The 13,855-nt window shown below is 65.3% G+C and overlaps 1 protein-coding gene across 1 annotated transcript; it reads left to right on the top strand.

Moving 5' to 3' along the window:
- Nucleotides 1-398: 398 nt before the first annotated feature.
- Nucleotides 399-12,549, top strand: LOC143981277 (immunoglobulin-binding protein 1-like). Its single transcript, XM_077479072.1, is given in 5 exon segments — nt 399-624; nt 1,423-1,505; nt 1,596-1,708; nt 12,192-12,239; nt 12,242-12,549. Coding segments are annotated over 5 exon segments (486 nt in total). The 5' UTR covers nt 399-468; the 3' UTR covers nt 12,328-12,549.
- The last annotated feature ends 1,306 nt before the right edge of the window (nt 12,550-13,855 follow it).

A 13,855-nucleotide genomic window follows, 5' to 3' on the forward strand; every position in this document is an offset into this window, starting at 1 on the left:
ATTGCCTGCTAACCTTCAATGGGCTTCCTATTTATATGCCCCCCTCTGCTGTTGTGAACCAACCGGTCCGTGTGAGCGCCCCATAGAGCTGCCCGTGCTTTGTGATTGGCCAAGTGTAGACACATTCGTCACTGTAATCACTTCCTTTCAGTAAATTGAGAGGAGCTGGGCCAGCATAGACAATAATTAAGACAGTCTTAGGAGAGGAGCTGGGACAGCACAGACAGGAATTGGTTTCCCAGGGGAGGCGTTCAGGTGGAGATGTTACACCAACCAGCAGTGGTAGTATTTATTTTCACCCCGTTCCCTGAATATTGAGGGGAGGGGGTGGGGGCAGAGGAGCTGGGTCAGCACATTACATGTCTCTGAGGGAGGAGCTGTGATTTCTCTGGGGGCGGGGCCTCTGACTCTCTCCTTGTCTGATGAAGGTACAAGCAGAAGAAGAGTCTGGAGGGAAAGCTGGCGGTGATGAAGGAGGCGGTGAAGAGTGGCAGAGCGGAGGAGGAGCAGATCCGGGAGTTCTACCTCCTGCAGCTCCGGCAGTGGGTGTGCACCGCCCTGGAGGAGGTGGAGAGTATAGACCAGGAGCTCCCCCTGGTGAGGGCCCGGGAGTTGATCAAGAAGGTGAGTGAGACTCCTCCAGCAATAGCAGGGCACCTCCTGTCTCCGCCTCTTCTGCGATTGGATGTCAGGTCCCCCGTGAGATGTAATTCAGTATCTGCAGCCAATAGGGAGTTGTTGAAGCTGTGTGGTGGGGCGTGTTTTCAGCCAAATCTCCTCCTACAGTGTATGTGGCAACCCCTTGAAATTTCCCACATGTTGTCATGTTACAATCAATAACAGAAATGCATTTTCTTGGGATTTTGTGTGATTGACCAACACAAAGTGCCCAGTATTGGGGGAGGGGCTGGAGGCAGGAAGAAGGTGCTGGCCCCCAGTATTGGGGGAGAAGTGCCTGGTATTGGGGGAGGGGCTGGAGGCAGGAAGAGGGTGCTGGCCCCCAGTATTGGGGGAGAAGTGCCCAGTATTGGGGAGGGGCTGGAGGCAGGAAGGGGCTGCTGGTGCCCGGTATTGGGGGAGGGGCTAGAGGCAGGAAGGGGGTGCTGGTGCCCGGTGTTGGGGGAGAAGTGCCGGTATTGGGGGAGGGGCTGGAGACAGGAAGGGGCTGCTTGTGCCCGGTATTGGGCTGGTGTCCGGTATTGGGGGGAGAAGTGCCCGGTATTGGGGGAGGGGCTGGAGGCGGGAAGGGGCTGCTTGTGCATGGTATTGGGGGTAGAAGTGCCCGGTATTGTGGGAGGGGCTGGAGGGAGGAAGGGGGTGCTGGTGCCCAATATTGGGGGGGGGGAAGTGCCCAGTATTAGAGGGGGTAAACTCTTGCTTCTGTAACAGCAGCTGACATTTCTTTCCTCGCCCCCCCTGTAGGGAGAAGAGCTGGCTCGTCCGCCGCGCCCAACACGACCCCCGATGCAACCCTTCATACTGACCCGCGATGCTCTTCAGGCAAAGTACGGGGATTTATTTTATGGGTAGTTTATAGTCTCTTGTATATGGTGTGTGTTTCCATTGGTCACGCTCTTGTGTATCGCCACCCGCAGGGTGTTCGGGGCCGGGTACCCGAGTCTTCCCACCATGACCGTAGATGATTGGTATGAGAGCCACCTGAGTAAAGGGGTCCTTCCAGAGCAAGGAGTGCACAGCACACCTAGAGGTAGGTCCCAGTCATGTTTATGTGTATAGAGGATCTGTGTGTACAGATATTTACAGGGGCACCTTTAAGAAATCATGACGGGGGCCAGAACAGGCTACCCGACAGGGAATCCCCCCCGCTTGCTTATGACTGTGGTGTCAGTGCAGAGCAATACATAGAAAAGTGCATTGAGGGGTATGTAGGAGCCGGGAGGTCAGGGAGTGGTATGTAGGGGCGGGGGAGGTCAGTGGGTGGTATGTAGGGGCGGGGGAGGTCGGTGGGTGGTATGTAGGGGCGGGGGAGGTCGGTGGGTGGTATGTAGGGGCGGGGGAGGTCGGTGGGTGGTATGTAGGGGCGGGGGAGGTCGGCCAGGGTTATGTAGGGGCGGGGGAGGTCGGCGAGGGTTATGTAGGGGCGGGGGAGGTCGGCGAGGGTTATGTAGGGGCGGGGAGGTCGGCGCGGGTTATGTAGGGGCGGGGAGGTCGGCGGGTTATGTAGGGGCGGGGGAGGTCGGCGAGGGTTATGTAGGGGCGGGGGAGGTCGGCGAGGGTTATGTAGGGGCGGGGGAGGTCGGCGAGGGTTATGTAGGGGCGGGGGAGGTCGGCGAGGGTTATGTAGGGGCGGGGGAGGTCGGCGAGGGTTATGTAGGGGCGGGGGAGGTCGGCGAGGGTTATGTAGGGGCGGGGAGGTCGGCGAGGGTTATGTAGGGGCGGGGGAGGTCGGCGAGGGTTATGTAGGGGCGGGGGAGGTCGGCGAGGGGTATGGAGAGGCGGGGGGAGGTCGGCGAGTGGTATGAAGAGGCGGGGTAGGTAGGGGTGGGGGAGGTCGGTGAGGGCTATGAAGGGGCTGGGGAGGTCGGTGAGGGCTATGAAGGGGGCGGGGGAGGTCGGTGAGGGCTATGAAGGGGGCGGGGGAGGTCGGTGAGCGATATGTAGGGGCGGGGGAGGTCGCTGAGGGGTATTGTAGAGGCGGGGCAGGTCGCTGAGGGGTATTGGAGAGGCGGGGGAGGTCGCTGAGGGGTATTGGAGGGGCGGGGGAGGTCGCTGAGGGGTATTGGAAGGGCGGGGGAGGTCGCTGAGGGGTATTGGAGGGGGCGGGGGAGGTCGCCGAGGGGTATTGGAGGGGCGGGGGAGGTCGCCGAGGGGTATTGGGAGGGGCGGGGGAGGTCGCCGGGGGTATTGGAGGGGCGGGGAGGTCGCCAAGGGGTATGGAGGGGCGGGGGAGGTCGCCGAGGGGTATGGAGGGGCGGGGGAGGTCGCTGAGGGGTATGGAGGGGCGGGCTGATCTGTAAGCGGTATGGAGGGGAGACTGGTCGGTGATCGGTATGGAGGGCGGGGGAGGTCGGTGAGGGGTATGTAGGGGCGGGAGCGGTATGTAGGGGCGGGCCCGTCGCTGAGCGGTATGTAGGGGCGGGCCCGTCGCTGAGCGGTATGTAGGGGCGGGCCCGTCGCTGAGCGGTATGTAGGGGCGGGCCCGTCGCTGAGCGGTATTTAGGGGCGGGCCGGTCGCTGAGCGGTATTTAGGGGCGGGCCGGTCGCTGAGCGGTATTTAGGGGCGGGCCGGTCGCTGAGCGGTATGTAGGGGCGGGCCGGTCGCTGAGCGGTATGTTGGCCGGGGAGGCCGGTGAGCGGTATGGAGGGGCGGGGAGGCCGGTGAGCGGTATGGAGGGGCGGGGGGGCCGGTGAGCGGTATGTCGGGGCGGTGGAGGCCCGGTGAGGGGTATGTCGGGGCGGTGGAGGCCCGTGAGGGGTATGTCGGGGCGGTGAGGCCCGGTGAGGGGTATGTCGGGGCGGTGGAGGCCCGGTGAGGGGTATGTCGGGGCGGTGGAGGCCCGGTGAGGGGTATGTCGGGGCGGTGGAGGCCCGGTGAGGGGTATGTCGGGGCGGTGGAGGCCCGGTGAGGGGTATGTCGGGGCGGTGGAGGCCCGGTGAGGGATATGTCGGGGCGGTGGAGGCCCGGTGAGGGGTATGTAGGGGCGGGGGAGGTCGGCGAGGGGTATGTAGGGGCGGGGGAGGTCGGCGAGGGGTATGTAGGGGCGGGGGAGGTCGGTGAGGGGTATGTAGGGGCGGGGGAGGTCGGCGAAGGGTTATGTAGGGGCGGGGAGGTCGGCGAAGGTTATGTAGGGGCGGGGGAGGTCGGCGAAGGTTATGTAGGGGCGGGGGAGGTCGGCGAAGGTTATGTAGGGGCGGGGGAGGTCGGCGAAGGGTATGTAGGGGCGGGGGAGGTGGGTGAGGGGTATGTAGGGACGGGCAGGTCGTTGAGGGATATGGAAGGGTGGGTGAGGTCGTTGAGCGGTATGGAGTGGCGGGGGAGGTCGTTGAGCGGTATGGAGTGGCGGGGGAGGTCGTTGAGCGGTATGGCGTGGCGGGGGAGGTCGTTGAGCGGTATGGCGTGGCGGGGGAGGTCGTTGAGCGGTGTGGCGGGGGAGGTCGGTGTGGCGGGTGAGGTCGGTGAGCGGTATGGCGTGGCGGGTGAGGTCGGTGAGCGGTATGAAGGGTCGGGCAGGGCAGGGTGGTGAGCGGTATGTAGGGGCGGGCAGGTGGTGAGGGGTATGTAGGGGCGGGGAGGCCGGCGAGGGGTATGTAGGGCGGGGGAGGTCAGCGAGGGTTATGTAGGGATATGTAGGGGCGGGGGGAGGTCGGTGAGCGGTATGTAGGGGCGGGCAGGTCGTGAGCGGTATGTAGGGGCGGGGGAGGTGGGGGAGGGGTATGTAGGGACGGGCAGGTCTTGAGGGATATGGAAGGGTGGGTGAGGTCGGTGAGCGTTATGGAGGGGCGGGTGAGGTCGGTGAGAGGTATGGAGGGCGGGTGAGGTCGGTGAGAGGTATGGAGGGCAGGTGAGGTCGGTGAGAGGTATGGAGGGGCGGGTGAGGTCGGTGAGAGGTATGGAGGGGCGGGTGAGGTCGGTGAGAGGTATGGAGGGCGGGTGAGGTCGGTGAGAGGTATGGAGGGGCGAGGGAGGTTGGTGAGCGGTATGGAGTGACGGGGGAGGTTGGTGAGCGGTATGGAGTGGCGGGGGAGGTCGTTGAGCGGTATGGAGTGGCGGGGGAGGTCGCTGAGCGGTATGGAGTGGCGGGGGAGGTCGCTGAGCGGTGTGGCGGGGGAGGTCGGTGAGCGGTGTGGCGTGGCGGGTGAGGTCGGTGAGCGGTATGGCGTGGCGGGTGAGGTCGGTGAGCGGTTTGGAGGGTCGGGCAGGTCGGTGAGCGGTATGGAGGGTCGGGCAGGGCGGTGAGCGGTATGTAGGCGGGCAGGTCGTGAGCGGTATGTGGGGCGGGCGAGGTCGGTGAGGGGTATATAGGGGCGGGCAGGTCGTTGAGCGCTATGAAGGGGCGGGGGAGGTCGCTGAGCGGTATGCAGGGGCGGGGCTGGTCGCTGAGCGGGTATGTAGGGGCGGGGGCTGGTCGCTGAGGTCGTTGAGGGGCGGTGGAGGTCGTGAGGGGTTTGTAGGGGCGTGCTGGTGGGTGGCTGGGTGAGTGGTATGTAGGGGCGGGGCAGGTCGGTGAGGGGTATGGAGTGGCGGGGGAGGTCGGTGAGCGCGGTATGGAGTGGCGGGGGAGGTCGTTGAGCGCGGTATGGAGTGGCGGGGGGAGGTCGTTGAGCGCGGTATGGAGTGGCGGGGGAGGTCGTTGAGCGCGGTATGGAGTGGCGGGGGAGTTAGGTGAGCGGTATGGAGCGACGGGGGAAGTCGGTGAGCGGTATGGCGTGGCGAGTGAGGTCGGTGAGCGGTATGGCGTGGCGGGTGAGGTCGGTGAGCGGTATGGCGTGGCGGGGGAGGTCGGTGAGCGGTATGGCGTGGTGGGGGAGGTCGGTGAGCGGTATGGCGTGGCGGGGGAGGTCGGTGAGCGGTATGGAGGGTCGGGCAGGGCAGGTTGGTGAGCGGTATGTAGGGGCGGGCAGGTCGTGAGCGGTATGTAGGGGCGGGCGAGGTCGGTGAGGGGTATGTAGGGGCGGGGGGAGGCCGGCGAGGGGTATGTAGGGCGGGGGGAGGTCAGCGAGGGTTATATAGGGATATGTAGGGGCAGGAGGAGGTCGGCGAGGGTTATGTAGGGGCGGGGGAGGTCGGTGAGCGGTATGTAGGGGCAGGGGAGGTCAGTGAGCGGTATCTAGGGGCGGGCAGGTCGTGAGCGGTATGTAGGGGCGGGGGAGGTGGGTGAGGGGTATGTAGGGACGGGCAGGTCGTTGAGGGATATGGAAGGGTGGGTGAGGTCGGTGAGCGTTATGGAGGGGCGGGTGAGGTCGGTGAGAGGTATGGAGGGGCGAGGGAGGTCGGCGAGCTGTATGGAGTGGCGGGGGAGGTCGGTGAGCGTTACGGAGTGGCGGGGGAGGTCGGTGAGCGTTACGGAGTGGCGGGGGAGGTCGGTGAGCGTTACGGAGTGGCGGGGGAGGTCGGTGAGCGTTACGGAGTGGCGGGGGAGGTCGGTGAGCGTTACGGAGTGGCGGGGGAGGTCGGTGAGCGTTACGGAGTGGCGGGGGAGGTCGGTGAGCGTTACGGAGTGGCGGGGGAGGTCGGTGAGCGTTACGGAGTGGCGGGGGAGGTCGGTGAGCGTTACGGAGTGGCGGGGGAGGTCGGTGAGCGTTACGGAGTGGCGGGGAGGTCGGTGAGCGTTACGGAGTGGCGGGGGAGGTCGGTGAGCGTTACGGAGCGGCGGGGGAAGTCGGTGAGCGGTATGGCGTGGCGAGTGAGGTCGGTGAGCGGTATGGCGTGGCGGGTGAGGTCGGTGAGCGGTATGGCGTGGCGGGGGAGGTCGGTGAGCGGTGTGGCGGGGGAGGTCGGTGAGCGGTATGGCGTGGCGGGGGAGGTCGGTGAGCGGTATGGCGTGGCGGGGAGGTCGGTGAGCGGTATGGCGTGGCGGGGGAGGTCGGTGAGCGGTATGGCGTGGCGGGGGAGGTCGGTGAGCGGTATGGCGTGGCGGGCAGGTCGTGAGCGGTATGTAGGGGCGGGCGAGGTCGGTGAGGGGTATGTAGGGGCGGGGGAGGCCGGCGAGGGGTATGTAGGGCGGGGGAGGTCAGCGAGGGTTATATAGGGATATGTAGGGGCGGGAGGAGGTCGGCGAGGGTTATGTAGGGGCGGGGGAGGTCGGTGAGCGGTATGTAGGGGCAGGGGAGGTCGGTGAGCGGTATGTAGGGGCGGGCAGGTCGTGAGCGGTATGTAGGGGCGGGGGAGGTGGGTGAGGGGTATGTAGGGACGGGCAGGTCGTTGAGGGATATGAAGGGTGGGTGAGGTCGGTGAGCGTTATGGAGGGGCGGGTGAGGTCGGTGAGAGGTATGGAGGGGCGAGGGAGGTCGGCGAGCTGTATGGAGTGGCGGGGAGGTCGGTGAGCGTTACGGAGTGGCGGGGGAGGTCGGTGAGCGTTACGGAGTGGCGGGGGAGGTCGGTGAGCGTTACGGAGTGGCGGGGGAGGTCGGTGAGCGTTACGGAGTGGCGGGGAGGTCGGTGAGCGTTACGGAGTGGCGGGGGAGGTCGGTGAGCGTTACGGAGTGGCGGGGGAGGTCGGTGAGCGTTACGGAGTGGCGGGGGAGGTCGGTGAGCGTTACGGAGTGGCGGGGGAGGTCGGTGAGCGTTACGGAGTGGCGGGGGAGGTCGGTGAGCGTTACGGAGTGGCGGGGGAGGTCGGTGAGCGTTACGGAGTGGCGGGGGAGGTCGGTGAGCGTTACGGAGTGGCGGGGGAGGTCGGTGAGCGTTACGGAGTGGCGGGGAGGTCGGTGAGCGTTACGGAGTGGCGGGGGAGGTCGGTGAGCGTTACGGAGTGGCGGGGGAGGTCGTTGAGCGGTACGGAGTGGCGGGGGAGGTAGTTGAGCGGTACGGAGTGGCGGGGAGGTAGTTGAGCGGTACGGCGTGGCGGGGGAGGTAGTTGAGCGGTACGGCGTGGCGGGGGGAGGTAGTTGAGCGGTACGGCGTGGCGGGGGAGGTAGTTGAGCGGTACGGCGTGGCGGGGGAGGTCGTTGAGCGGTACGGCGTGGCGGGGGAGGTCGTTGAGCGGTACGGCGTGGCGGGGGAGGTCGTTGAGCGGTACGGCGTGGCGGGGGAGGTCGTTGAGCGGTACGGCGTGGCGGGTGAGGTCAGTGAGCGGTACGGCGTGGCGGGTGAGGTCGTTGAGCGCTATGAAGGGGCGGGGGAGGTCGCTGAGCGGTATGCATGGGCGGGCTGGTCGCTGAGCGGTATGCATGGGCGGGCGGTCGCTGAGCGGTATGCAGGGGCGGGCTGGTCGCTGAGCGGTATGCAGGGGCGGGCTGGTCGCTGAGCGGTATGCAGGGGCGGGCTGGTCGCTGAGCGGTATGCAGGGGCGAGGGAGGTCGCTGAGGGGTATGGAGTGGCGGGGGAGGTCGGTGAGCGGTATGGCGTGGCGGGGAGGTCGCTGAGGGGTATGGAGTGGCGGGGGAGGTCGGTGAGCGGTATGGCGTGGCGGGGGAGGTCGGTGAGCGGTATGGCGTGGCGGGGGAGGTCGGTGAGCGGTATGGCGTGGCGGGGGAGGTCGGTGAGCGGTATGGCGTGGCGGGGAGGTCGGTGAGCGGTATGGCGTGGCGGGGGAGGTCGGTGAGCGGTGTGGCGGGGGAGGTCGGTGAGCGGTATGGCGTGGCGGGGAGGTCGGTGAGCGATATGGCGTGGCGGGGGAGGTCGGTGAGCGGTATGGCGTGGCGGGGGAGGTCGGTGAGCGGTATGGAGGGTCGGGCAGGGCAGGGTGGTGAGCGGTATGTAGGGGCGGGCAGGTCGTGAGCGGTATGTAGGGGCGGGCGAGGTCGGTGAGGGGTATGTAGGGGCGGGCGAGGTCGGCGAGGGGTATGTAGGGCGGGGGGAGGTCAGCGAGGGTTATGTAGGGATATGTAGGGGCGGGGGGAGGTCGGCGAGGGTTATGTAGGGGCGGGGGGAGGTCGGTGAGCGGTATGTAGGGGCGGGGGGAGGTCGGCGAGGGTTATGTAGGGGCGGGGGAGGTCGGTGAGCGGTATGTAGGGGCGGGCAGGTCGTGAGCGGTATGTAGGGGCGGGGGAGGTGGGTGAGGGGTATGTAGGGACGGGCAGGTCGTTGAGGGATATGGAAGGGTGGGTGAGGTCGGTGAGTGTTATGGAGGGGCGGGTGAGGTCGGTGAGAGGTATGGAGGGGCGGGTGAGGTCGGTGAGAGGTATGGAGGGGCGAGGGAGGTCGGTGAGCGGTATGGAGTGGCAGGGGAGGTCGTTGAGCGGTATGGAGTGGCGGGAGGTCGTTGAGCGGTATGGAGTGGCGGGGGAGGTCGTTGAGCGGTATGGAGTGGCGGGGGAGGTCGTTGAGCGGTATGGAGTGGCGGGGGAGGTCGTTGAGCGGTATGGAGTGGCGGGGGAGGTCGTTGAGCGGTATGGAGTGGCGGGGGAGGTCGTTGAGCGGTATGGAGTGGCGGGGGAGGTCGTTGAGCGGTATGGAGTGGCGGGGGAGGTCGTTGAGCGGTATGGAGTGGCGGGTGAGGTTGTTGAGCGGTATGGCGTGGCGGGTGAGGTTGTTGAGCGGTATGGCGTGGCGGGTGAGGTCGTTGAGCGGTATGGCGTGGCGGGTGAGGTCGTTGAGCGGTATGGCGTGGCGGGTGAGGTCGTTGAGCGGTATGGCGTGGCGGGGGAGGTCGGTGAGCGGTGTGGCGGGCAGACCGGTGAGCGGTATGGAGGGTCGGGCAGGGCGGTGAGCGGTATGTAGGGGCGGGCAGGTCGTGAGCGGTATGTGGGGCGGGCGAGGTCGGTGAGGGGTATATAGGGGTGGGCAGGTCGTTGAGCGGTATGAAGGGGCGGGGGAGGTCGCTGAGCGGTATGCAGGGGCAGGCATGTCGCTGAGCGGTATGCAGGGGCAGGCATGTCGCTGAGCGGTATGCAGGGGCGGGCTGGTCGCTGAGCGGTATGCAGGGGCGGGCTGGTCGCTGAGCGGTATGCAGGGGCGGGGGAGGTCACTGAGGGGTATGGAGTGGCGGGGGAGGTCGGTGAGCGGTATGGAGTGGCGGGGGAGGTCGGTGAGCGGTATGGAGTGGCGGGGGAGGTCGGTGAGCGGTATGGAGTGGCGGGGGAGGTCGGTGAGCGGTATGGAGTGGCGGGGGAGGTCGGTGAGCGGTATGGAGTGGCGGGGAGGTCGGTGAGCGGTATGGAGTGGCGGGGGAGGTCGGTGAGCGGTATGGAGGGGCGGGCAGGTCGTGAGCGGTATGTAGGGGCGGGCAGGTCGTGAGCGGTATGTAGGGGCGGGCAGGTCGTGAGCGGTATGTAGGGCGGGCTGGTCGCTGAGCGGTATGCAGGGGGCGGGCTGGTCGCTGAGCGGTATGCAGGGGCGGGCTGGTCGCTGAGCGGTATGCAGGGGCGGGCTGGTCGCTGAGCGGTATGCAGGCGCGGGCTGGTCGCTGAGCGGTATGCAGGCGCGGGCTGGTCGCTGAGCGGTATGCAGGCGCGGGCTGGTCGCTGAGCGGTATGCAGGCGCGGGCTGGTCGCTGAGCGGTATGCAGGCGCGGGCTGGTCGCTGAGCGGTATGCAGGCGCGGGCTGGTCGCTGAGGTCGTTGAGGGGCGGGGGAGGTCGTGAGGGGTTTGTAGGGGTGTGCTGGTGGGTGGGCTGGCCGAGTGGTATGTAGGGGCGGGGCAGGTCGGTGAGGGGTATGTAGGGGCGGGGCAGGTCGGTGAGCGGTATGGAGTGGCGGGGGAGGTCGGTGAGCGGTATGGAGTGGCGGGGGAGGTCGGTGAGCGGTATGGAGTGGCGGGGGAGGTCGGTGAGCGGTATGTAGGGGCGGGCAGGTCGTGAGCGATATGTAGGGGCGGGCAGGTCGTGAGCGGTATGTAGGGCGGGCAGGTCGTGAGCGGTATGTAGGGGCGGGCAGGTCGTGAGCGGTATGTAGGGGCGGGCAGGTCGTGAGCGGTATGTAGGGGCGGGCTGGTCGCTGAGCGGTATGCAGGCGGGCTGGTCGCTGAGCGATATGCAGGGGCGGGCTGGTCGCTGAGCGGTATGCATGCAGGGGCGGGCTGGTCGCTGAGCGGTATGCAGGCGCGGGCTGGTCGCTGAGCGGTATGCAGGCGCGGGCTGGTCGCTGAGCGGTATGCAGGCGCGGGCTGGTCGCTGAGCGGTATGCAGGCGCGGGCTGGTCGCTGAGCGGTATGCAGGCGCGGGCTGGTCGCTGAGCGGTATGCAGGCGCGGGGCTGGTCGCTGAGGTCGTTGAGGGCGGGGGAGGTCGTGAGGGGTTTGTAGGGGTGTGCTGGTGGGTGGGCTGGCCGAGTGGTATGTAGGGCGGGGCAGGTCGGTGAGGGGTATGTAGGGGCAGGTCGGTGAGGGTTATGTAGGGGCGGGGCAGGTCGGTGAGGGGTATGTAGGGCCGGGGCAGGTCGTTGAGTGGTATGGAGGGGAGGGTGAGGTCAGTGAGGGGAGGGTGAGGGGTATGGAGGGGCGGGGGAGGTCGGTGAGGGGTATGGAGTGGCGGGGGAGGTCGATGAGGGTTATGGAGTGGCGGGGGAGGTCGATGAGGGTTATGGAGTGGCGGGGAGGTCGGTGATGGTTATGGAGTGGCGGGGGAGGTCGATGAGGGTTATGGAGTGGCGGGGGAGGTCGGTGAGGGTTATGGAGTGGCTGGGGAGGTCGGTGAGGGTTATGGAGTGGCGGGGCAGGTCGGTGAAGGTCAGGCTATGAAGGGGCGGGGGAGGTCACTGAGTGCTATGAATGGGCGGGTGAGGTCGCTGAGGGGTATGTAGGGGCGGAGCAGGTCGTGAGCGGTATGTAGGGGCGGAGCAGGTCATGAGCGGTATGTAGGGGCGGAGCAGGTCGTTAGCGCTATGAAGGGGCGGGGGAGGTCGGTGAGCGGTATGGAGTGGCGGGGGAGGTCGGTGAGCGGTATGGAGTGGCGGGGGAGGTCAGTGAGCGGTATGGAGTGGCGGGAGAGGTCGGTGAGCGGTATGGAGTGGCGGGGGAGGTCGGTATAGGGACGGGCAGGTCGGTGAGGGGTATGTAGGGGCGGGCAGGTCGTTGAGCGCTACGAAGGGGCGGGGGAGGTCGCTGAGCGGTATGCAGGGGCGGGCTGGTCGCTGAGCGGTATGCAGGGGCGGGCTGGTCGCTGAGCGGTATGCAGGGGCGGGCTGGTCGCTGAGCGGTATGCAGGCGCGGGCTGGTCGCTGAGCGGTATGCAGGGGCAGGCTGGTTGTTCAGGAGCGGGGGAGGTCGTGAGGGGTTTGTAGGGGCCTGCTGGTGGGTGGGCTGGGTGAGGGGTATGTAGGGGCGGGGCAGGTCGGTGAGGGGTATGTAGGGCCGGGGGCAGGTCGTTGAGTGGTATGGAGGGGAGGGTGAGGTCGGTGAGGGTTATGGAGTGGCGGGGGAGGTCGGTGAGGGTTATGGAGTGGCGGGGGAGGTCGGTGAGGGTTATGGAGTGGCGGGGGAGAGATGGGGGGGGGGGGGGGGTAGTAGTGTGACTGACTGCTCTGAGTCGTCTGGGGCTTATGATGTCCATGATGGCTGCACCCAGCGGCTGTGTCTGCTGCTCTTCAGATCGGTTCTCATTTTTCGGTTCAATTGTTTTGTTTTCCTTTTAGACGATGAAGCGGAGGCGGCTGAGCGTGAGCGGAAGGTGGAGACCGATGACCCGAGACCCTGCAGAATGCTCGAAACTGGGACAGGTGGAAGGACACCCACCCCCGGGGATATGGGAATCGCAAGAACATGGGCTGACCCCCTCCCCCCGCCACCCTTCATTGGGGGTATACAGACTGGAGTGCACTGGGCGCGGTTGTGGGTGGAGTCATCTATTAGATGACAATGTTGTGGGTGCCTTTTCCTTGCGTGCTATAAGTAGACTGCCCCCCCCCCCATCACACGAAGCAGCGACCTTAGTTTGTATTTATTTTCTTTCTGTAATGTTGGATTTTTTGGTAAATAAATGTCTACAAAGGATGCGTCTGTTTATTGGACACAATCTAACCGTTTCTTTTTCTCCTTATTTGTCCGGTAATGGCTGAGATTGGCCGTTTTAGGGATGTTGACCCTGCAACGTCTGAGAGCCAATCAGCTGAATTTATAATGTACATAATCCCTCCCACTCAGATTCTGAACAGAACCAATCACAGAGCAACAAAAGGTAGGAATCGGTAACATAGAATCCCTGCAATGTACATCCAGTTACTCTTAAAGGCCCCATTCACACACGTGGCGATTAGGAACCACAGGCGGAATCCACAATTCTGCCCCCTACTTCCAAATTGCGGGGCAATCGCTGCAAGATGCATGACATGCGTTTTGGGGGGCATTTAGAACCCCCCCTTTTAAAAACCGGGTGAAACTTGTCACCCAAAAAGGGGCAGGAGTTTCTATTGGGGAACCAAACTGACAGCAACTGAAAGCCAGCAGCTACAAGTACTGCAGCTGCTGACTTTTAAAATAGTGACACTTACCTGTCCAGCGCGCCCACGATGTCGGCACCCGAAGCCGATCTCTAGATCGTCTCTTGGGTATGGGAATCAGGAAATGGAGCCTTTCGGCTTAATTTCCCGGTTCCCTACTGCGCATGCGCGAGTCGCGCTGCGCAATAAGGACGGTCCCCGCTGCCTCTGGGATCTGTGTGTTTCCCAGCAGGCAGCGGGGCACTTGCGGAAAGGGGCAGGCACTTGCGGAAAGGGGCGTAATCTACGCCCCTTTCCACAGAGAGCTATCCCGGAAGTGGGTGCAGATACCTGTGCTGTACAGGTATCTGCACCCCCCCTCCCCCCTGAAAGGTGCCAATTGTGGCGCCGGAGGGGGGGAGGGTTCCGATGAGCGGAAGGTCCACTTTAGGGTGGACCTCCGCTTTAATATGGAGTTGCCCCTTGCCCCTCCCCCGCCATGGCCGGTAATATGGAGTTGCCCCTTGTCCCCGCTATGGCCGGTAATATGGAGTTGCCCCTTGTCCCCCCTTCCATGGGCATTAATATGGAGTTGCCCCTTGTCCCCCCCTCCATGGCCGTTAATATGGAGTTGCCCCTTGGCCCCCCCTCCATGGCCGTTAATATGGAGTTGCCCCTTGGCCCCCCCTCCATGGCCGTTAATATGGAGTTGCCCCTTGTCCCCCCCTCCATGGCCGTTAATATGGAGTTGCCCCTTGTCCCCCCCTCCATGGCCGTTAATATGGAGTTGCCCCTTGTCCCCCCCTCCATGGCCGTTAATATGGAGTTGCCCCTTGTCCCCCCCTCCATGGCCGTTAATATGGAGTTGCCCCTTGTCCCCC

The sequence above is a fragment of the Lithobates pipiens genome, unplaced genomic scaffold, assembly GCF_037356315.1.
Source record: "Lithobates pipiens isolate NorthernLeopardFrog02 unplaced genomic scaffold, aLitPip1_a1.2 Scaffold_131, whole genome shotgun sequence".
Lineage (NCBI taxonomy): Eukaryota > Metazoa > Chordata > Amphibia > Anura > Ranidae > Lithobates > Lithobates pipiens.